This window comes from Agelaius phoeniceus, chromosome 15 (genome assembly GCF_051311805.1).
Source record: "Agelaius phoeniceus isolate bAgePho1 chromosome 15, bAgePho1.hap1, whole genome shotgun sequence".
Lineage (NCBI taxonomy): Eukaryota > Metazoa > Chordata > Aves > Passeriformes > Icteridae > Agelaius > Agelaius phoeniceus.
Window position 1 is genome coordinate 4,583,684 of NC_135279.1, and position 24,031 is coordinate 4,607,714.

A 24,031-nucleotide genomic window follows, 5' to 3' on the forward strand; every position below is an offset into this window, starting at 1 on the left:
TGGAAAATTTATGATGGCATTTCCTGACTCTTGAAGTGAAGTCTGAATTCTATAAGGTAAGGAGAGGTAGACTTTTCTAAGTCTAAAAAAAAAGTTTAAATTGTTGCAGCTTGTTTGTTACAGAAGAAAAAAACCTGCAGTGTAAGGAGCAGAGTGGCAAAATAAGTGTGAGGATTGAGCAATAGCAAATTGAGTCACAGCATGCATCTGGAAGTCTCTTTAGTTCTGCAGTTACAAAAGGTTACACAAATTTCATATGTCCACTTCTTTTTGGACTACACAGCTGCTGTTGTGTGACCATAGCATGTTGAACTTTGGAAGGGATTAAATCCACAGGAATAGGAGCTGCAAAGCAGTGACTCTAATCTGATGTGCCAGATGGAAGCTCACAAGAGGCACGGAGACTGAAAACCTGCACAGGGCAGTAGCAGCATCGTTTTTGTGTCTGGATGAAAACCAGAGTTACTGTTCAGTGTGTCACTGGCCCACCAAAGTGTCAAGTGTGGCCTCAATGGCAGCTTTCTTTCCACTTGTTTGTGAAATTGCTTTTCATGCTTAAGTTTAATCGGATTTGTCACAAGAATGCTTTGTGTGTAATTGTCCTCCAATTTCAACTAAAAATGTGACCTAAAAACTAATACTGTAAACCAGTGGAAATGCTATTATGGTGCTCTTACTATGTAAATTAAAAGGAAATATTTTGATTCATTCTACTTGTTGGAGCGTAGCATTTATATTTGTAAGTTACCTTTTAAAGAATGATTTTGAATTAAATACAATAAAATGACAACACTATTAAGCCTTCAAAAATGGAGCTGCAGAAATATGCATTTGAAGGGAAGATAGTTTATAATGGGTGAAGTTTAGGGCATGGTAACTGAAGAATATGAGGGTGGACGTTTGGAATGAAAATTTCCCATTAAAAATGGGGAAATAAAGAAATGGGTCTGAACTTTAAATGAAAGTACACTTTGTATAGTAGTACAAACCCACAATCAGTATTATCAACATGGCAAATTCTTGATGAGTTTGAGAAGTTATTTACTACCACATAATAAGATACACAAAGCAGCCATGTATCTGTTGGTGAACCACAAGAGATTGTTTTATGTAAGAGTATGAAAGTATTAACACTGACATACTGCAGGGAATCTGCAGTAGGAGAGGTGAAATCAGTCTTAAATCAAGTGGGGGAGGAAGTGTTTGTTCCTTGCACAATTACACTTTAAAACTGCCATGTTCCCATGCTTCATGTTCCCAACATCTGCAAAAAATAATTCAGCTGTAGCAAGAGATTACAAAACCTTTCAGGGTATGGCATTCTGCAATTGGGAACTTCTGAGGGGGGAAACATTGAAAGCAAAGACTTCAGTAAGGTGCAGTGTTGGTTTCTGTAAGTGAGAGGTCTGAGTTCTCTAACAGGCTGCAATTTAATTTTTAAAGTTCTTTTTGACAGTGTGTGTGGTGGATTTGGGGCTACTTTGTTTACTTGGTAGTCTTTTGTGATGAGAAGTTGTAAGGCACAGGAAATAGCTTTATAGTTCCTTCCTCCCACAAGTTGTAATTCATTCGTGGCCATCAGGATGTTTTTCTTGGCTTATCTCTTTCTGTGCAGTTTGCCTTGCACATCTGCCACATAAATTATGAAACTGAACTTGAAAAGCTGAAAATGTATTTCAGATCCTACTGTATATAATGAAGATTGTATCATTGGCCAGAAGGAGTATGACTGCTCCTTGCATAGAAGGTCTGCAATAATACCTGGCATTCATGGACTAAACTGGCTGGAGTCATATTTGTAATGGTTCTGAGGAGTGGCTGAAAAATAAAGAACTTCAAACGGTCAACAGCACTAATGCTGTGCTGTTACCTCTCTGTAACCTGAGGTATTTCACCAGACATTTTGGCAGATGGGTCCCCATCTGTTTCTTTGTTGAATGTGGACTGCTGGCTTCCTATTTGGTATCCATATGTTTTATCTGTAAGGCTCTAAATCTAAGCTGCATGTTTTATAACAAAAGTGACATTACTGACAGGAGCAAAATGAAAATGCATTAAGTTTGTTACATGTTTTTTAGTTAGTTTGTCCTCACCCAGCAAGGGGAGAGAGGCTGGCTGAGATGGAATACATGAGTTCACTGAAGGGAGGAGCAGCCCCATCTTTATTTGGAATGCCTTCTCTGAATAATTGTGAATAGCATGAGGTGCATAGATTCCTGAATATCCATTGTATTGTTTGGGATAACAGGTGGATAAATGATGTCCTCTATCTGTGAACCAGTCTGCACACTGAGCTCTCTAAGATAACAAGTGACAGTGTCATAGGGTACTGAAATCTTACCCTAAAACACATTTTTAAATCTGATCCTGAAATGCATTTTTCTGTTTTACTTTGTATTAAGTCCTTTCAGTTTGTTGGAACACAGGTTTGGACCACTGATCATCTGGAATCCCTCAGAGCCTGAAGGAAGGGATGCTCACAGAAACAAGTGGAGTTGATAGGTGCTGCCCCTGCTTATGGGGTGCTGCCCCTGCTTATGGGGTGCTGCTTACTCGTGTCCTGGCCTCTGGTGTTTTGGGAGGCAGCACTGTGTGGGTTAGGATCAGTTCTTTTTTAGCTCACCAATTCAAATGCTCTCTTGAAAGTATTTCATGCCCAGATGGATAAGTATTAAATGATTTTTTTAATTGGCAAAAGTGTTTCTGGAAACTAATTAACAGTTTAATAGATGCCAAGATTCCTACACCTGGGAGTGGGGGAGATGTATCCTGTACTCAGGCAAGTTGTGTAGCTTTTTTATTTACTGTGTGTTCTCAGTAGTTGAAACTAACTTGTGCACGCAACTTAAAAAAAGATCATTTAACATTAAAGCAACTGCTTTGTGTTCTCAGAAAGCTTTCCCTCTATTTCTACCCCTCCTTCACAGAAACCTTTTAATCTAGATACTAAAAATAGTTTAGATGCATGACTCACAGGAGTTAAATGGTGAGATGAGGTTGTGTTCACTCCTCTCTGAGGGCTTCATCTTAATTGCATGTGTGTCTGTGGGTGGGGGTCTTCTAGATAACTGTATTGTGAAAATATTGCCAGGGCCTGCCTTGTCTCTTCTCCAGATGGTGAATGTTCACTTGGCTCATTATATACTGCATTCAATCACTTCACATTTTTAAAAAACAAATACAGCTATAATCTCAAATGTCTAGAAGCAGCTCTATGTTATGTTAGTGTCATTTTGCCTTAAGTTGTCAGCCCCTCTAATGGTTTTTGGGAAATCTGAGCACAGATTGCTGCTGTTGCATTTGGATAATACTCCTAAAACATGGGAGTCATGTGAGCAGTCACTCGTGGTCCCTTTCTTGTCTCAGTGGGTGACTGTGGCTCCTCAGTGAGAGGAGACTGCTGGGACACAAAGGTAGTTCTCAAACTGCAGGGGCAGGGAGCTGGCTCAGCCTCAGGTGTGAGTTACTGCTGCCTTTGTTCAGAGCTTTACCTGCAGTTGTCACCTGGGTGCCTTTCCATAGAAGTGGTGGGATGTTTAGGTGGAGATAGGAGAGGTGAACAAATGAACCATGTGCATGTGTTCTTCTCTATTCAGTTCAAGCAAACTTCCTGGTGCTGTAACTTAATGTTTTCTCAACTGTTTTATGCTTTTTATGAACCTTTCTGGTTGAATAATGCAGTCCCCACTCAGTTTTAGATCCAAAAAGCACCAGCACAGAGCTGTGGAATAGTTTCCTTACTGGGGTTTGTCCATGTGGAATGTTACTGTGATGGTCTCCTTTGTCGTGTCACCACTGAGGTGATGAGATTTGATTCAGAGTCAGTAACATCTGCTCTGTCATGGCCAAATTTACAGTGTGCTTTGCCTTTATTCACTGTGAAAGTCACAGGAAACACAGGGAAGACTTTCTAAAAATAAGGAAACTAACAAAATTACTAAAAGAATGAGATTAAACTATTAGTATGTGAGACTCACTATTGAAGGGATAATGTTAAACATGTTATTCAAAAGATAAAATCATGTTGTGTCTGTTTTGGCACATTAAATAACAAAAGGTTAAAATAGTTGCTTCTTGTAAGACTTTGGCACCACACCTTATAGTGCTGTACAGTAACAGAGCTTCTCTTGTCCTCTGTTTATGCACACCCTGCCTGCTCTAATAAAAAAAAAGTTCTTTAGTGTTGCTGTTTGTTTGAATAGCATTAATGTTCCTACTGGATGTATGGTACATACACATGAGTAAAGCTTGAATTTTTATTCTGTGCTTAGTCCTTAAGCAGATATTTGCAGAATGGTGTCTCATTGGAAACTGTTAACGGTGGTAAAATGTACAAAGTTTCTCATCTCAGCTTTTAGTATTTTACTGTTCCCAGTTGTAAAATTAAAAAAAAAGGAAAACAGAAGGTGCATAATCCAGAGGTGTCCTTGGAGTAATAGTTAAAGGCAGAATATTATGCACATAGGAGTCCCATGTATACATGATATTGTAATTGGTTTGAAATATACATTGAAAAAAACATAAGTGTGTAGCCAGGTTTCTTGTTCCTGCAGCCGAGTCCCTCAGCACAGTGGGCAGCTTCCCAGAGGCTTGAGAAGTGTTTCTAATTAGGCTCACCCTGTCCAATCCAATACCTTTATCATCACTATAAAGAAACTGTTGTCATGTCCCTTCTCTGTGGCTTCTGGTTATTTTAGTTGTCATAAGATTAGACCTGGCATTTCACAAATCTTTAGTGGATGTGATGCCCAGAGTTGTGCCTGTGCCCTGGGTGACACCACCCATATCAATGGCAGCTCTAATCCTGCCCGTGCCTTTATGGAGTGCTCTGACTCTCACCCCAGGGCATATTCAAGGCTTTTCTTACATTTGTTCAAGAAACATTGGCAAAGATCTGTTAGACTTTCTGATTCCTTAATATGTTTTCAAGTTCCATTCTGAATGGATGGATAGATATTTATTATTCTTTCATTACCTTTAGTCTATAAATACCTTCTTTTCTCATGGTGCCTGTTTTTCCAAGTGCAGGTTAGCTGTGCATGTGCTGTTCAAAGGTTTCTGCATGTTTAAGAAACTGCTGGTATTTGAGCATTCATACAAAGTGCTGAGTTTATTTGATATTTGAAGATCTGAAAATTTGATGTATAACACTATTTCTTTCCTAATGAATGATTTTCTTAGGAGTAGTTCTTCCAAAGAACATTGCTCCCAAAATCTGGCCATGAACTGCAAGCTTTCTTCATGAGTTGTGATTTCATGCACTTGAATGTATTGTCAGGGTGGTGAGGGAACAGAGCACCACTGACCATGGAAAAAATGTGGAAGATAGAGGAGATGCTGGGAGGGAGCATGAAGTGGAAATATCTGTGTGATGTTCTTCAGGAAAGACCATGGGCAGTGGAGTATTTACTCTTTTTAGTGCTTTATGCTGAATCCTGAGTTCTCACCAAAATGTTCAATCACATAAACAAAAATGGTTGCATCTTGTCCTTTAGCAGGTTTGCTGGCAGTGTATTTAAATTGTTGCCATGAAATGTTGTTTGAGGGTTAATTTTAGAGTAGACATTAGCTGAGAAAATACTCTTCTATGTATGCTGCTGACTGTATACAGAGTTTTGTATCCCCACATCCATGTTTCCAGAGAGTTTCTAATTCAAGGTGTATGGTGGAGAGAGAATTAGGGTGGGATTCTTTTTCAGTTTGGAACCAGCAATGATTGATGTGGATAATTAGTTCAGGCACAACAAAACTAATTGTAGTGTTACCAATTGGAAGCTATTACTGGAAGCAGTACAGTTATAGTTGTGTATAAGTGATTGTAATCTCCTAACAGATAATTGACTTCAGTTAGAGCATATGAATCTGTAGAGAATCTTGTAGTCCTGAGCAATGAAAAATCTTCACTCTGAAACAAACATTTCAATTCAGGATGTAGTGTTTATTTAATTTTTTATTAGCATCTTGGGTGGAAGTACAATGATTTTACTTTGCCAGCACAGAAGTAATTTTAAAAAGAATTTCTTAGTCTGGAATAGAAAGAAAACTCTTTTTCAGTAATTATTTTGTGGCTATTTTATAGGGGGAAAAAGAAAAACTAATGGTGATGAAGCACTAATGTGTTGCTGAGAGCAGAATATACCTCATGCCCATCAATATTGTCCTGAGCATTACAGCTTGATTCATGTGTAAAATCAGAAGCCTGAGCAGAGTAGGCAGATATATCTGTTGGAGTCTGTTGAAATGAAACACAAATAGAAGTTTTCTGCAGATACATTTATCACTTAGTAGTGGGCATTCCACGTTGTGGGTTACATTCAGTATCCTCTGATAAGGAGGAGGAAGACAGGGCTGCTCTTAGTCTGCCTGCTTTGTGTGTCATCTGTGCAGGGTTCCTGCAGTCTGTAAGGTTTTATTTTCATGCAGGCCATCCACAAGCTGCCTTTCATTTCCCTGTTTCAAAGAAAAGTGCTGAGGACAATCTCAGATCCATAAGATTTTTATCCTCTTCATGCCTGGAAGTTCAAATGCTCTCAGACTATTGCAACTGTAAATGTTGAAGTGGCAGACACTGATGGACGTTTTGTACCTTCACAGATCCTCTGATCTGAGTTTTAGATGAGGAGCTGCAGAACTTCTTGTCCCCTCTTGCTGCCTATTATCCCTAATACCAGCTAAACATCATTCTTACCTCAGATTACACAATTGAGATGTGTTCAATATTGCTCTCCCCTTTCACATCCCTCTCCTCTCCCCCTCTTGCTTATTTTTTGTTTTTTTTAGAAAAAACTGTACAGTAATCCACCTGGACCCAGATGATATCTTTACCTCAAATGTACAAATCTCAAAATGTGATTTAGAACAAAATTTGAAGCTATCTACACTTGATTGAATTATTTGAAAAATGCAGACAAAATTGTGGACAAAGTAGGATTTCAGGGTACATGGTACAACAATTAATTTTCAGTATATGTCATATGATAGTTAATAAAATGCATGTAAAATATTTAAGGGGAAATGGATTTTTTTTCTGCTGCAGCTAGAGATGGTCAGGTATTTACAGCTATTACCCACTGACTTTATTAGAAATGTCCATTTATTCTCTTAAGAGGAATTTAGTCTCAGACTTGAGCTACCTGTTCAGTGTTGCTGTAAATTCCTTTAAATGTTCTTGCAAACATTTAAAGTTGCAAGAAAATTAAAAGCATTTTGCTCACTGTCACAGTGTTGCTTGTTCCATAGAGATGTGATAGTTCCCTTTCTTGGCTTTTGGAAACAATTTTATATTTTAAAAAATAAAATTATACTGAAATCACTTGGGAGTGATACAATAAAGAGTAAAAAGAATCTGTTGTCATCAATCTGTTTTAATAGATCTGAATGTAAGACACAGAAGAATGTAACAGTTTGTGATGTCCATGTCAACCCCTTTATTGCTGTACCCTTATTTTGGATGTACCTTTCAAAATACACTTTCCTGCTTAGTATCTTTGTCCGTGTCAGAAGTTTCTGTAAATATTCTTGTGACGAGATGGCAGTGGTGCAGGGTCTCAGTGAAGGATTTGGGGTGAATCAGATGCAGTCTGGCAGATAAGGGGGTTCTCAGCCCTGCCTGAGAAGTTCCTTTCTGTCAGCCCCGGCCGTTTCAGGGCCGTTTGTTTGCAGAGCAGCCTCCCCATGCGATCCAGCACGATTCTCTGGAAGCTGCCCAGGATAAACTAATCAGAGAGCCCCCCCTGGTGTCGGAAAGTGTCCTCGGATATTAAATTTATATCAATCACAGGAAGTCTTGGCAATCAAGCTAGTCACTTTTTCCCTTCACATCTGGACATAAATTATTTTTTTGCTGCAAAGGTCACAGGAATCATGGGTAGGGCAGGGAATGAGGGCCATAGAAAACATGGGAAAGGAAGAATAAAACTGTATTTCCACCTTTTTAGAAATGGTTATTTTTAAGTGACCTGGAATGATGCCAAACTATACAACAGTGAGGGTTTTTTTTTTCTCCTTGAAGTTTACATTTGTTCCTGAATTAAATGTGGCTCTAAGATGCTTTGCTTTGGAATGGTTCATTCCATTAGATCTCAGCTTGGCATTTAGAAAAGAGCTTTCTCCTGGTTGCTGAGAACAATAACTTTTCTGCAGAGGGGTTTAGAAGTCAAGCATGTTTCTGTACTTAGAGAGGCTTAACTGCACCTTTTTTCCCTTGGCATTACTTAATTTCCCTTGTTTTCCTTCCGTTTCCCCCTTCCAGCCCTGCTGCTGCTTTAGCCACGTGCCCTGAGCTCTTGCATAGCCAATGCTGCCATTTGTTTTTGTACACTAAGTTTGCATCTCTTCAAGCATTTTATATTCTTAAATTTTTTGCTCTAAGAAATTAAGGAAATGCTTCATTTTATGCTTCCCCCTCCCAAGTCTCCATCAAGTCTCTCAAACAAGTGCAGAAGGAGGGGTTATAAAAACAAGCAGAACCTTTCCATTCAGTTCCCTGCCTTTCCTTGCTTTGGACAAGGGACCCAGTGTGCTGGAAGCTGCAAATCCTGGAGCTTTAGGGTTGTGTTTTTTCCATATATGTGGGAAATAAAGATGGGCTTGGTTTACATTTGTATGTACAGTAAAGAAAATACCAGAAACAGAAGCTTGAGGTGTATTCAGCATAAATGAATTTGTAAAACATTAATTGCTGTTGTTCCAAACTGCTGCTGTGTTCTTACATGCTTGTTGTAATATAGATAGGTTCTGGGAGCTTGCTGATTATTTATTCAGTCATGTAGCTTATGCTCTCTTTAGACACAAAGTTGAATAAAATCATACATCAGGATCTGACAGCAGGAATTCTCATGCTGAGAATCCAAGATTAAGTCCAGAAATTTTATTCTGTTTTAACAATTACCTTCTGTGTCCCCTTTCAGACTTGAGGGGATTTCATTCTTGTTTCTGCTGTTTATATCTCCCAGTTCCAAGATCTTTGCTATCCTTATGCCAAATAAAATTGAGCAGGAGTTGCTTGAATGCTGCACTGTGCAAACTCCTACATGGATAGAAGGATAACTGTTGGGATGACTGTTGAGCATTCTGATTTTTTTTTTTCTCCTTTTAAGTCATTCAGGTTCAGAAGAAGTTCTTAAGCAGCAAATGCTTTCTCCACACTGCATTATAATTCATTAGATCTTTCCTACAGTTTACTTAATTTGTCATTGTGGGTTGCTTCGTGTTGAAACTCAGAGGGGTTTTTGTTAGCTTCTGAATCAGTTATGATGTCCTTTGAAGTAAACTTTCAAACTTGTGACATGCTAGGTGTACATGTGTTGTTTCAGTACAGTCCAGGTATGAAGGGGGAGCAGAGACCAGCAGCTCTCCTGTCACTGCTGATCTCATTGCTGGGGTGAGTCCTGGTGCTCCAGAAGCTGAGAGCAGTTTCCAAACATTCTCACTATGGATATGGATGAGGTTTTAGGGCTGCTCACTCACCTTAAAAGATGAGGGAAATGATTGTGTTACCAAACACATCTGAATGCTTTTAGGGGCACAAAGGAGGTTGCTGGGCTCAGATGTTACCTGTTTTAAGGATTAATTAAGAAGAAATCACATATTTACTATTTTAATGTTAACATCACAGAAAAAAATCTTTTCCAAGTAAGGTTTTTCTGTGACCTCTTGAAGAGGCAGCCTGAGCTCCTTGCAGTATTTGCATTGCTGTAATTGTAACTGAGTGCTCTGCAGCTTCTTTGGCTGTTTTCCCTTAATTAATTAAATTCAAGCTAGGAAACAGACTTTCCAGTGAGTCTCATCTCCTTTACTTTAGTCTTCCATGTGATTTTTTTATTTGTTACTTTTTCACTAACACCTGTTTGGTACTGATGTTCTTGATTTTTCTCTTGTAACATCATTCCAAAAAAAATTGCCTCTGATTGAGTTATAAAGCCTCTTGCAAATAACTCTGTACCATTACAAACCTGTAAGCAAACCATACCTAACTGCAGAAGCCATCAGCTTTGACTCTTGTGGTTTGGTTTGCATTTTAATTTGACCCAAAGCCATTTTTACTGGACTGAATCCAGCTGTAATGTAATCCCCAGTTTCTCATCTGTATTCTTGAAGACTAATAGAATAGTAAAACCTTCTTAAAGATAACTTAAATGTGGTGTATAGTGTCCTCAGGGTAACTTGTGCACTAAAGCTGTTTTCTTTCCCACTCTGTAGAGGTATCTCATTAAGTGAGATCTGCACTAGTGTCATTATTAAGTTTTCATGTGTTTCTCAGTTTTGATGCTAATCTTCATGTGTGTGAATTTTTTTTCCTTTGCAGCACCAATGTGGTTATGAATTATTCAGAAATAGAGTCTAAGGTTCGAGAAGCAACCAATGATGATCCATGGGGACCTTCAGGGCAACTCATGGGAGAGATTGCCAAGTAAGTGATAATTTGACTCAGTGATGAAGAAAAGAAAGGTACATTTTATATAAGAATGTGAAATTTGATGCTAAATCAACTCTGTGGTATTCAGACTGATAATGCCCAAAAGTTGCTGTAAATAAAGTCTTAAGTTTTTTAATGCATAATCATAGAATGTATTGAAAACTGTCAAATGAAAAATCAAGCCCAGGTATTTTTAAAATTCTTTTCTTAAATTGATTTTTTCATTTATGTATCCTCAGAATTCTTTCAATATAACTGATTTTTTTGCAGTATTTCTTTTCAAAGCACTTTCTTGTAACTTCTACAAAAACAGCAAAACATGTTGAATTCTTCCTTGAGCTTTTTTTTTCCTGTTAAAATCAGTTTGGAAGTTGTGTGTTTGATCAGTTGCAGTGGTTATTAGGGTATTCATATTCAGCATTATTTTCGTTACAAATTAGTGAAGGGGTGAGTACCTCAGATATTTAGAATTACTCTTTTCTTTTGTAGTCCTGGGATGTAAATGACTGATCTAGGAGTTAAAACAGGGACAGCTTTTTCCCTTTAATGTCACCCGATGTGGCTGGGCTTAGATCACTCCTGCCATCTACTGCCAGCCCCGAGTGTGAGCAGGCTCCTGTGGCCAGCCCAGCAAACGACATTTCTGTGCTGCTTTTGTTCCATTCCTTAGGGCTACGTTCATGTACGAGCAGTTTCCAGAGCTCATGAACATGCTGTGGACTCGGATGCTGAAAGACAACAAAAAGAACTGGAGGAGAGTTTATAAGGTGTGTAAGGATCAGGGTGCTCATGCAGTGTCCTGGTGGAGTTCTTGCTTAGATAATCCTACAGCACTTTCTCCTCTAGCAACATAGAATTTCTTCCCTGAATGTTTTATAATTCTGTTGGTGAAGTCAAAGGTGTTTTTCAAATGATGTATATTAAAAAACCCACAGAATTTCTGGGTTTAGAAGCACGTTAACACGTTACCTAATGAACACAACAGAGCAATTCCATTTTGCTGCTATTCAGGTATTAAACTAGTGCTCACAATTTCAATTTACCCAAAGGAATTGCTGTGAGCTCCATGAGAAGATGTTAAGTTACTGTGCTATCAGGAAAACATTTTTTGACAGAATTCAGGAATACCTGAAATAAAATGCAAACTAATCTTAATTTTCTGTCAATTTGTAATGCTTTAAAAGTTGTAGTTTACCTTTGAGTGGGCCAAATTTTCTTGCAGATCTTACATGACAGTTTTATGTCCTAATTGTGTTTTGGAAAAGATCAGAGTCATTTGCATTTTTCTTGTCTTTCATACAGAAACTTTTTGCTTGAGATTGTGTTGTGCTGCACTTTAAGTGGTGTTCAATGTTCACTGAATTATGCAAATATAACCTCCTTTTTTAGAACTGATGTATTAGACTAGGTTATATTTTGTTTTTCTTGATGCCAGGATTGTAGCAAGACACAATTAATTCTAAAGCATGGTTTGTGTTTTTCACAGGTGCTTGATGTTTTGTAGTCATAGTAATTGTTTTCCCTGAAGTACAATAGAAATTAATATTTAATGCTATCACACATAACTACTTAATATTATAAAGACTTCTTGAAATTGCTTATCAGGTTTAGATTGGGTGAAATAAAATTATAGTTTTAGCTGATAAAGGCACTACGTGAGAGAAAGAGCCTTACTTTTTTCTAGATATAAATCCTCAACGTAGAGAACTGAAATGTGAAAGTATTATTTAAACTTCATTTGTTTTGTCACTTCTCTGAAGTAGTCCTGAAATGCAGTTTTGTATATCCATTGAATCCTGCAGAAGGCTTCTTAAATTCCTGTAGGAGTTACCTTTCAGTGAAAGCCACTGGAAAATTGTGAACAAAAGATGCAAAAGAAAATGCCTCATTTCACAGGTTAACTTTTTCTCCTTAATTGCTACTGCTTTATCTTAAGACAAGCAGTGGCTGATAAAGGTAACTACTTGTGATTTTGTAATAACAAGCTGAAGTTTTAAAAATACAGTTTTGATAGTCTAAAGAGCAAAAGATTCATGTAAGGAAAGAAATTTTTCCATGGGACTTGTATAATAAACATGTATTTAAAAAGGGAAGGTTAGCATTTACTAATTTGGGGAGGGGGGTAGGTTTGGGGTTTTTACAAAAAAAAGAAAGGTAGAGTTTTTGTTCATGCAATCATAAGGTGCTTTGTATTTTTATAGTCTTTGCTGCTCCTAGCTTACCTCATAAGGAATGGATCAGAGCGCGTTGTTACAAGTGCCAGAGAACACATTTATGATTTGCGATCCCTGGAAAATTACCACTTTGTAGGTGAGCAATAGAAAAATCTTATAAGCAAATTAAAACAGTAGTTGGAGTTGTCAGTCACCTGAACCAGCTTAGAAGCTTCCCCAGTCTAATTAAAATGTGACTGTTGCCAGTTGTGTGAAGAGTGCAGAATCCAAGACGTGGGGCCCTAGAGTATTAATTAGTGAAGACAAGAACTTGCAGAAAAGACTGGCTAATAACAACAGAACCAACACAACATGAGTGTTGGGGTTTATATTAAAATATGCACTAGAGACTGGTCCCCTGTGGTGTCCGTAAAGGAATAGCTTTAATCATATGGGAAGAAAAGGTTAGAGCTCCAAAACACACACATCTGTTTGAAGCTGGGGTTTTTTCCTCCCACCAAATAATATTTACAGTGCAAAGGCAGCGAGGCCAGTGTGTGTTTTGAATGTGAAAAAGGCTGGAAAGGAGCACATTTAGCTTATAGTACTTCCCAACTGAAAGCAATTTTTCACAAAATCAGTTCTGCCATGAGACTGAGTTCTTGCAATGAAACTTGCAAAAACTGTGCTAAAAAGGGTGATGTTTTGAGGGGTTAAAATTGTTCAAGTGGAGAATACAAGTTCTGTCTCAGTCTTTGTTAATCTCTTCTGTGTTTAAGTGCAAACTCATTTATCTAAATTTTATGTTAATTAGTCCCTTTTAAAGAGATGCAGTGGACCTCATGCAGTAGTCCCGAAATCTTTGACTCATAAACCGTTGTGTTTACGATTCAAATTTTTGTATCAATTTGGTGTTCAGTATTGCTGCCTCTTACTTACTGTTTTCCTTTTTCCCTCCCATCTACCATCCATCATCTCTGTCCTGCATTACTGACAGATGAGAATGGCAAGGACCAGGGGATAAACATCCGCCAGAAGGTGAAAGAAATGGTTGAGTTTGCTCAAGACGATGATCGGCTCCGGGAGGAGAGGAAGAAAGCAAAGAAGAACAAAGACAAATACATTGGGGTGTCCTCGGACAGTGTCGGAGGGTTCAGATACAGTGAGTACTGGGCTGCCTTGGCAAGGATTGCAATCCACTTCTGCTGTCCCAAATAGCACTGTTTGGAGCCTTGAAATGCAGCTGTGGATTTTGTGTGAGTTTCCTGGGGTCTGTCAGAGCTGACTTTACAGGCACCAAGTACGTTACTCCTTGCTCCCAGTCCCTCTCATAGTGTGTAGCAGGGGTCTGAGCTTTTGTTGGGGTTTCCATCTGATGTATCCCAGCATGCCATCCATGATCCAGCTGCCAGTCTGTGTTTTCTTTGGCCTGAGTAAATCCTTGGCTGCTTTTACTAAGGGATGAGTACCAAAGTCCCAACGGCACAAGGCTCTGGTTTGGTGATTTCTTTGAGAGAAGGGTTTGCTGTAAGAGCTCAGTAGTAGCTGTGCAGGGCTTAAACTTCACCTGTTTGCCTGATGCTTTCTGGCTTTTTTACTTTTCTTATCTGTGAGCCTTCCACTTAGATTTGATCCCTCCTGTTTTTGACAGGTTGCTTCTCCATTCTCCCTTTTCCTTATATGCAAAGTAGTTAAAAAATTTCCAAGGCAGGATAATTCTTGTTTTATTACATTCCTTTAGCCTTTGCTACTTGCTTGGAATTGTGGTGATTCTCTTTTTAGGAAATACGTATGAGTCACTGTATTTGTACTTTTTGTACATGTCCCTTTGTTCTTTCACTGAGCTTATCTTTTGACTTCTCTGTGCAGAGTCGTGATCCATCCTTTTAGGCTGGGTAGGATCATTTCTCCATGTGCTCTTTAGGTATCATTCAGGTTTTTAAATTTAAGGGACTAGTTTCTGTCTTGTATTTAATTTTTGTGGTAAAGGGTTTTGAATTATTCCTTCATTTGTCGAGTAAAGGTTTTTAAAAAGTCTTTCTAGCAGCACTAAGCAAACCCTTTCCCAGGTGAGATTTCTAATCAAAAAGATTCAAGTTATTTAAACAAAAATGCTTTTATTAAGATTTTTTTGTTAGTTTATTTTGTCCTGAAAATACTGAGCTTCTAGTTGGTGTCTATTTTAATTTAAAAATCTGTATTGCACAGGAAAACCCATCTAAAGGAATCTGCATTAAAATGCTTGAGAGCCTGACATAAACTGAAATAAGGCCATTTTATTCTCCTGCAAAATTTACAGCAGTACATTTCTGAGCAGTGTCTTCTTTTCCAATGATAAAGATCTCACTGAGTATCTCATGGATTTGTAGCAGGTTCTCAAATGGAAAAGTTTTATGGATCTAAACAAATGTCATTGGAGACTTGCACCTATGTCTTTACTAAGAAAATACACCCTATATGATATGAGGTTACCAGATAGGTATAATTCAAATTTTGCACCTTGTAGTGCTGGAATCATTTTCTTTTTATTAAAATGGCTTTAATTGAATATACCTTGAACATCACATGAGCTGCAATGTCATTTGTATGTAACTTGAAGTAGGGATTATTTCACTGTCCTTCCTTTCTGCTGCTCAATTTTACTCAGCCTAAGTAAACAAAAAAAAAATCACTATTGTTTCACATTTTTAAAAGATGCACAAGAAATGGCTTGTTTCATGTGTATGATAGCCCAGAATATAAATGTTTGCCTACAAATGTTGTGTAGAAACTGAGCTGGTTTGGTTTCCTTTATACACCTATATTTTGTGCAGAAGATCTGATACAAGATCACAATACAAGTTGAAGTATGCAGTGCTTCTGATAGTCAAGTCTTTGTTAAAATGTTGGTTTTTTAATTTGAATTAAACTCAAGTTGGCTGTGTGTGTACAAACAAGACTCTTCAGTGGTTTAGAATTCCTTGATGGGATTGTACAACAAATGTGCTAATTTCAAGTAAAACTGGCAGCTGTTTGTAATCTAAAATACCAGTATGGAGTTCTGGAATACTAAATTAGAAAAAAAAGTTTTTGATTTCTTGATAATAGTGTTCAGGAAAGATGTTCAGGGTATCCAGTGGCCCCTGAAAAGGTGAGTTTACTGCCTTTTCTTTTTTCATCTCTCTTAAAAAATTTTAAACCTTTTCTAAATTGCTGAGTGTGGAAAATGAAAAGTTTTATGCACATTCTTTCAGTATTTTGGTACTGTGTTTTTGTGTATTAATGTCAGTGTGTAAAACCCCCAGTGATCACTCAGCTCAGCCAGGAGTGGAATATCCTGCACTAAGGGGCTGTTCCAGAAGTGCCCTGGGCCCTTCCTGCTCAGCTGCTCCTGCAGCCAGGGCTGCTCCTGCCTCTGCTGCTTCTCCAGCAGAGCCCAGCAGCCTCCTGATGTGCTGGGCATTGAGCTTGTGTCATTGCCATAAGCAGAAGTCTTTGAGCCTCCATTCCTGCCACTTTGTGATGGGCATTCCATGCTGTGCCTTGCTGTAGTAGAGTTGATTCAGCTGGGGGAGCTTTTTTTGCTCTGTGAACTTGTGCAGCTCAGGTGTGTGGGGCAGGGGGGGCTTGAGAGGGATTCCAGAAAAGCCACAGGCTTTTTATTGGTGCCTTTAATAGTTCTTATCTTTGTCTTACCAGGTGAAAGATATGATCCTGAGCCCAAGTCCAAATGGGATGAAGAATGGGATAAAAAGTCAACTTTTCCTTTCAGTGACAAGTTAGGGGAGCTCAGTGACAAGATCGGCAGCACCATCGATGACACCATCAGCAAGTTCCGAAGGAAAGATAGAGAGGACTCTCCAGAGAGGTGCAGGTACTGGGGCTGTTGTACCCTGAATTTATCTGTGAGATTGCTCTTAGGAAGCAGTTTGACATTGCTGGATATAAGCTACATCCCCTGCCATTCTTTTTGTCTGTAGGGGGAAGCAGATGTGGGTTCAGTACCTGCTTCCTGGGCCTCTGCAGCTCCCCTGGCCTTGGGGAGCAGTGTGGCTCTGGCAGTAGTTAACTGCTCTTGGCTGCCTTCCATTACTGCCCCAGCTGCTGGCAAAGCAGGGAATTTGGCTGAAATATCCTGAGTTTTTCCTTGTCTCAGCAATTCAGTGCTCATGTGCCAGTGTACTGAAGGCTGCCACTTAATGCTGCACACACTCTGAATGCTGGAGTGCCAAGGAAGAAAATTGAAATTGCTTTGACACAGTGCTGCTTCCCTGAGCTGATCTCAGGAAGAACAGCCTGCAGGTGATTTCTTTAAAAAAAAAAAAAGAAAAAGTCAATTTCAGTTGAGGCTTTTCAGGAAAATACTTGTATTTTACATCTGGTCATTAAATTTCTTCAGTAAGGGAGAAAGTCTACCCTGCTTTGGCTACAGAAAGAACTTAACATCTGTCACACTTCAACAGGTGCATTGAATTTAATTATCTGGAGATCAAGTTTGTACTTAATAGAATTTGAAATCGCTGTAGAGAAAGTGCTCAAGTATATTGAAATAATTCCCTTTTGGGAAACAACTGAAAAATCAAATTTGCACTGAGATTTGGTTAATATTTTTTACAAGAATATCTTTAGATAGTCTCACATGTATATGAACATAAAAATCCACATGCACACATCTGTGTGATGCAAAACTAAAGCAATTTTGCATGGAAACAAAAAATAATAATAATGGCAGCATTTCTGGGGGAAAGCCCTTGTGGTCCTCTTGCTGGGGCATTAATAAATCATAAAACTGGTATTCTTTGCACACATCAGGGTTCCCTCTTAGAACCTAATATCAATGGACTACAAAGAGAAGGGATCAGAAGAAAAGTAAACAATTTCACATGTACCAATGGTGCATTTCTGTGTGCATTTCTGTACTTACCTTTCAAAAGCAACTTGTCCCATGATGTCTGCAGACCTCACCAGCCATGTTTCATGTAGGGGATGTACAGTAAACTTCTTTTTTTTTTTAGTCTTACTTCCTTTGTTTTATTTCTGAATAAAAACTGTCTCTTACTTGTGCTGGATAAAGTCTTGTATTTTTCAGTGGCTTAGACAGTCCTTTCTGAAGTCTAATCTTTAGCAAAAGCAGTGTATTTTGATAACTTCTCCATTGTACATCTCTGCCCCAAGTAACACTGCTCTTTTTCTCTGACTACTACTACATTTTACATTTTTGCTTTGCTCTTGTAACCCTTGTTTCTTCTGTTTGATTTTTCTCCTATTTTTTTTGGTCTATGTCAGGTTTTGTTTGTCTCAAAATTTATAAAAGTGATAAACTTGAGACTTGGATTAAAAGGAGGAATTTTTGGGACATCCATGAGCAAAGGCAGTTTGGTGCTTGCAGGTTATTCTGCTGTAAGAAGGAATTCAGGCTGCAGCATTTCAGCTCCTCTAACCTTGCTTCAAATCCCAGCCTGGAATTTCTTTTTCTCTTCTCCTGGCGTGGGGATCAAATACCATGGAAAGGATTTTATCCAAGGGTTTGAGTGAAGAGGTTTGTTTCTACAGAAGCCATCAGAAGAAGATTGAACAGATGGTTATAGAATGTCTGTATTTATCCTTAAGAATACTGTAAATACATGGCTTAGTGCATGCTCTATTAGCAAAATACTATATTTAAATATTAAAACTGAAGGTGGCATAAAATTTTAATTATCATCTATAAGTTAGGCTCAAAATAACATTCTTTTTAAATGCCTCGTGAAATCTCTGCATTTGTGTTTTCACACTTCAGCAATTTTTTGTAGAAAAAAGTGCCAAAAATGTACTGACTAATTTGTAGCCTGCTGCCATACAATAACAATTAAGTTGCCATTTCACTTGGAAAAGTGACTAAATGTGATACTCACTCAGCTGGCAAACGTGCTGTTATGTTCTATTGTTGCAGTCTTAATAACTTTATAAACCATTATTGCTTGAGTACTGTAAAGCCAATAAAAGCCTTGAAGCACAAAGAATAAATGTGTCTTACACATCTTACCTGTGGCCAAGAAAACTTGGAAGCCATGGTCTTTACACACCAGAAGAACTTGGCCAAACTTGTGGATTTCTGACTTTACTTGCAAAGCCAGTGGTTTGCATAGATGGAAGAAAATGCTTGAAGGAAATCACTTTACCAGAGAGCTAAATGATACAAAATAATGAGTGTACAGTAGATTTCAGTGCAACTGCTTTACACAGTGAGATTTGGAGAAGCCAAGTCTGCTGCCTTTTTTTTTTTTGTTTTTTAAATTTAGATGAAAAATTCTAACAGTGTTATAGAGGAAATGAATTCTTTTTTCCAGTAATATATCCCTGTGCAAGTAGTGAAAACCTCAGGCAATACCCCATGGGGTGGGAAAGCCTCTGGTTTTCTTTCTTAGAGCTTGTTAGTTCTTAGGTGGATAAACCAGCTGCTGTTCTGAGTCCAGCACTGCACACTGAAAACTTGTTTCTGAATTACCTGCAGACACACAGAGGTGCTTCTGAAACACTGCATTTTTTTTCCTAAGAATTCTTAAAACTCTGTTAATCCTTGTTTCTCCAGTACTCAGGAAGGTTGATGTAACAGAATGGAAAGAAGCTAAAATTCCAGTACTCTTCTGAAAGGAGGCAACAGCCATGTTTAAGGGCAACTTGTATGTAAAGGATAACTTTTATATTGGGGTGTAATTTGGATATACCTAAAGTCTCAGTAAACTGGTTTTGTTTTCTTAAAGGTTGTTAAGAAAAAACCCTTACTACAAAAACCTAAGGCAAAGGAAAAGAATATGTGTCCATACTTTGATTTCTCAAAGTTGTAATTCTATACTTTCTTTGCAGAAGTTTTTACATTATTTAGTACATTGCTGTAATTTTATTTTTAAGTTCTCTGTGCAATTCTCAGATGTAGCACTGCAATTTTACTGAGCACAGTAAACATACTTAGAGCAAACATTAATCTGTAATTTTTTTTTTTTTGTTAATGTGACCATTAAAGAAAAATAAAAAGTGGATCTCCTGAGAGACTTTGGAAGAAGTACAGGTTGCCATAGAAAATTGAATCTTGTAATATTTATTCTCCTTTCTGGCATATATGTTTAATTTCTTTCCTCGGAGCCTTTAGTCATTTATTTTGCTGTATATCACCAAAGACTGACTTTCTTCATTCTTGCATTAGTGAGATTGATCTGTAGCAGTTCTGTGTCAATCAGACTTTGTTTGTCACTTGTTTCCTTAGCCCACAGAACAGTGTTGGACTCTGTAGTGTGGACATGTATTGCAGGTATTAAATACAGCACATGGAGAGACTGAGCCTTAGTTGTGTTGTCTGGTCTTGGATGTTTCCAGCATCCTCCACCCTCCTCCAGGGCCCTTGGGGTGGATGCCCTGTGTACACCATGATCATGTGCAGATAGATCCCTTTGCTCTGGGGGCTCCTGTTAAAATGATGTCACAAATGGAGGTGGCTGGGGTCCCCTCTGTGCACACAGGTGGGCAGCAGGGTTGAAGTGCTTTGGAAAATCAAGTTAAATGATGTTTGAGCTCCCTTATCTGTGAAAGGCTGGCTCAAACCAATGCCAGGAGCTGCTGGGTGGTCAGCAGCTGTGAAATTTATCTTTTTAACAGTAAAAGAATTGCAAAAGGGAGTGAGCATTTGTTTTGAGTGATGTTACTGAACTGAGCCATCCCCAGTGGTGAGCAGGTAACATGCACAGAGGAAATGGTACATGCAGCATGTTCCCAAAAAGCCACCATTGTTAGCAGAGAACAAAGGCTCCCCCCCAGAGTATATTGCAGTTACTGTCACATTCCCTCTGACAAAGGGACAGCCTTTCTTAAATTTTTCAGTTTTAGTATTCTAATGCATTATTAAAATATAAAACCCTTCCACTTTCAACTCTGTTGCTAAGGGAATTACAATTTCAAAATACATTCCAATGTATTTAAGCTTTCTCTACAGCAATTCTCGGTGTTATGTACAAATCCTGATGGTAACAGGCAACATGACTGGTGGTGGAGGCCAATTGCTTTCTTTGTGAAAGACTTAAAATACAAAAGTAGAAAATATAACAAATGAATCAAACAGTGTGCAACAACATCTAGAAAGTTTTTGCCTAAAAGGGTGATATTTTTATTCTTTTACATTTTGAGAACAACCGTGCGTGCCCTGGTAATGGTAACATTGCATTGCATAATTCTGTAAGCAGTCTGTTCCCACAAACATCTCAAAGAATATGAAAGCCTGTTTCCCTGGAAAAGGAAATGAGCTGAAATACAAATGGAGTTGTGCAAACCCAAAAGACAGTACAGAATATGGTTCACTGCTTTCTGTCTCGTGGTGTAAGTACTGAGCACACCTGCCAACTTAACTTTCTGTTGCTGAAGTGTTACATAATGTGTGGGAGAGTTCTTGTCAAAAGGTGATTCCATGTACTGGGTTTAAACACTGATTTCCTATTATCCTCTGTCGTGGACTTGCAGTTCATGCTTAACAAAATGACCTGCTTTTCTCCCCTGCTTCTGTACAACAGGTGCAATGCTGTGTGGTGTGATGTGTTATGTAAGGGTGGAACAGTTCCTCTCTCAAATGTAGGAAAAAGCAGCATTTTTATCATGAACTGTTCCCACAAGAAACTGCAGTGACCAAAATTCTTGTAGCTTAAGCCAAATGTCTTCTCAAGGAGCTGAGATGTCCATCACAAATGCTGTGCTATCACTTTTGTTTTTCTAGTGACAGTGATGAGGAAAAATCTAGAAGAGGCAAATCTCCCAAAGCTGAATTTAAAGATGAAGAGGAGACTGTGACAACAAAACACATTCATATTGCACAAGCTACAGAAATTACCACCATCAGACAGAAACGCTCAGCAAATCCTTCAAAAACCATTGACTTGGGAGCAGCAGCTCATTACACAGGAGACAAAGCAAGTCCAGAGCAGAACTCTGCTGCTCATCCTGCACAGCCTACGACAAAGGTGAGACAGCAGGACAGCACATCATTTGGGAAGCTGTTTTCTTCTAGCCTCTAAGACAATTTCTGATTTAGGGTAGGTTTTGTGATGCAGCCTTCAAGGGAGCTGTTTTATGTGAAATGTTTAGTTTATCACTGTGGAACAGTATAACTGTAATTAATTGTGATTGCTTTAAGGTGTAGAATTTTTTAAATATAGTCATTAGCATGTTTTGCTCTCTTCAGGACACGAAGAGAATTTTGGCATGATGTGTTAAAGATTCTATGAAGCTGCACATTTACTGAAAACTTACCAAATTCTTCAGTTATAAAAACATATGAGCTTTAGTTTTTCAGTATTTGATTTCACATTTTAGCCACATGGTTGTTGGCTTTAAAGCCAAATCTTCAAAGCAAAAGCAAACAAAATCCTTCGAAACCCCAGAAAACTTCTTAGTGTCATTTGATGGATTAACAGCATCATGAGTTGAGATCTGGTGTCATTTCTTTTCCAGGCTGCTGTCCCCTCTGGCAGCAAGTCCTCTAACGACCTGGTGGACCTGTTGTTTGATGGAGCCAGCCAGCCAGCTTCCACAGGTAGGTTTGGGGTCTGGTCCAGTTCTGAGGAGAAATTTGTTTGTTGCTGGAATAAAATTGAAGTGGATAAATAGAGAAATGAATACTTGAAAAAATGTAAAACTGCCTAGAAAGAACCCTTTGTAGCAAGGTACTGTGTGTGCTATTGCATGGGACTGATAAATGTTAAGAACACAAAGATTAACTGCTAGATCAGTCTGTCAGAAACTGTGTATGTAATGCAGTTATTTATAATTAACTCTAAAAGCAAGTGCAATCCATTCATATTCAAGCATTTCTCATAGCACAGTTCAAAGGCTGGGCAGGTGGAGATGGATAATCTTCATGGAAGCTTTCATCTGAGGTATATGGCAAACTTGTTTCTTTGTCTTATTTTCTCTTGGCACTTGGTTGATCCAAACCCTAGAACCAAAAAGAAATTGCTATCTAAAAATGAAATTACTCATTTAAAACACATCCTTCACTCTCTAAATGTGTAACAAACCTGTTAGTCTTCAGTGGACTTACCCTTGTGCTCCCAAAATGCAGATGCTTTTTAGGAGTGTGTTAAATTTCAGTGCTTTCCTATGGGATTGGTAAGAGTACAAAGGATTTTTTACAGCAGAGTTACCACAGTTCCATGAAAGTTAAGATCCTGGATCAGAACCACTATCCCAAGTCAATACTGATTTTTTTTTCTACCTAATTCTTATGGCTGAAAGGTTTGGAACCTTTTTGTTTTATATACAGTGTGTATGTTTTTATTTTTATAAAAATAAGATCTCGTTGAGGATAGATGTTTCCACTTCAAAATGAACCTGCTCATATTTCAAACAGAACTATGGCAGCTTCTGTATTACAGTGTATTTAAACTTTCATCAGTTTGGCTCATTGTTGTAGTCAGCCTTTTTTCTTGTTTTTTTATTACTCTTTTTTCTCCTTTTTCCAAAGCAGCATTTAGAAATGGTGCTGAGAAGAGGCACATTACCAGCTGTCCTGCTAAATAACCTCTGCTGACCTGAGCAGGCAGATGGAAAGGGTTCATTTGTAGTGACAGATCTCGTATGGGAACCTTTGAGCTTGCTCATGTTGAGAGGATTAGCACTGTCCTTCACATGCAGGTCACTTGTTCTGACCACTGCTCCTTGCAGCACAGCCTGCGGGAGCATTCCCAGTGTCAGGCAAGGCAGAGGGAAAGGGTCAAATGCAGCCTTTGATGTGTCCTGTGAAGGAGCTGGCAGGGAAGTGATGTCAATTCAGGGAACTTGGGGTTTGCTTATCTGTGTATTTTCAGGTGCAGAGATGTGAAAGGGTTGATTGGGCTCAGTGTTACTCTTTATTGGAGCAACACAGTTTGTATGTGAGGAGGTGCTTGTTTGCCATAAAAGAGATGTAAAATCCCTGGTTAGACCTGCTGGGAGGATTTTTTGGTGTTACTGAGCTGAGGTTCTTTAACCTTTCTTTAGAGAATTGCTGCATCCAGCTTAATCTCTGTCACCTCTCTCTGAAACTCAGTTTCACTTGAAAACAGGCAAGAGATGGGGAAGAAAAGTTAAATTTGACCAAAGATGTTAAGGGGTTATTTTGGGTTTGAACTCAGTTCTGTTTTTAAAATTAAATTAATCCCTAGGCACTGTCAGGCAGCCCAAGGATAATGGGTGTAGCAGGGAGCATTGATTTTTATTTTTTCCTCCAAGCAAGTGGTCAGGAGTGTGTCATCTGTGTTTCTCATTCAGCATATAAACTCTCAAACCATTAACCTGTTCTGAACTCTGCAGGCACATATGTGGGGAAAAAAACACTTGAAAGTGTTCATTGCAGGAGACAGGATAAATAGGATCAGATCAGATTTTTAATTTGATATTTCACTGTTCCTTTTTCATTCTTGGGTGTTAGAATAAAACGTGTATGAACACACAGGAGATGTTTATTAGATCACTTCAGAATTTG

At 38.5% G+C, this 24,031-nt stretch overlaps 1 protein-coding gene across 1 annotated transcript in view; it reads left to right on the forward strand.

Moving 5' to 3' along the window:
* Window positions 1-24,031, forward strand: part of CLINT1 (clathrin interactor 1) — a 46,749-nt gene that overhangs the window by 15,064 nt on the left and 7,654 nt on the right. The window contains exons 2-8 of the mRNA XM_054642801.2: window positions 10,307-10,411; window positions 11,088-11,184; window positions 12,619-12,727; window positions 13,568-13,732; window positions 16,249-16,423; window positions 21,287-21,530; window positions 22,021-22,102. Coding sequence (XP_054498776.2) covers window positions 10,307-10,411; window positions 11,088-11,184; window positions 12,619-12,727; window positions 13,568-13,732; window positions 16,249-16,423; window positions 21,287-21,530; window positions 22,021-22,102 — 977 coding nt within the window. The remainder of the gene's footprint in view (window positions 1-10,306; window positions 10,412-11,087; window positions 11,185-12,618; window positions 12,728-13,567; window positions 13,733-16,248; window positions 16,424-21,286; window positions 21,531-22,020; window positions 22,103-24,031) is intronic.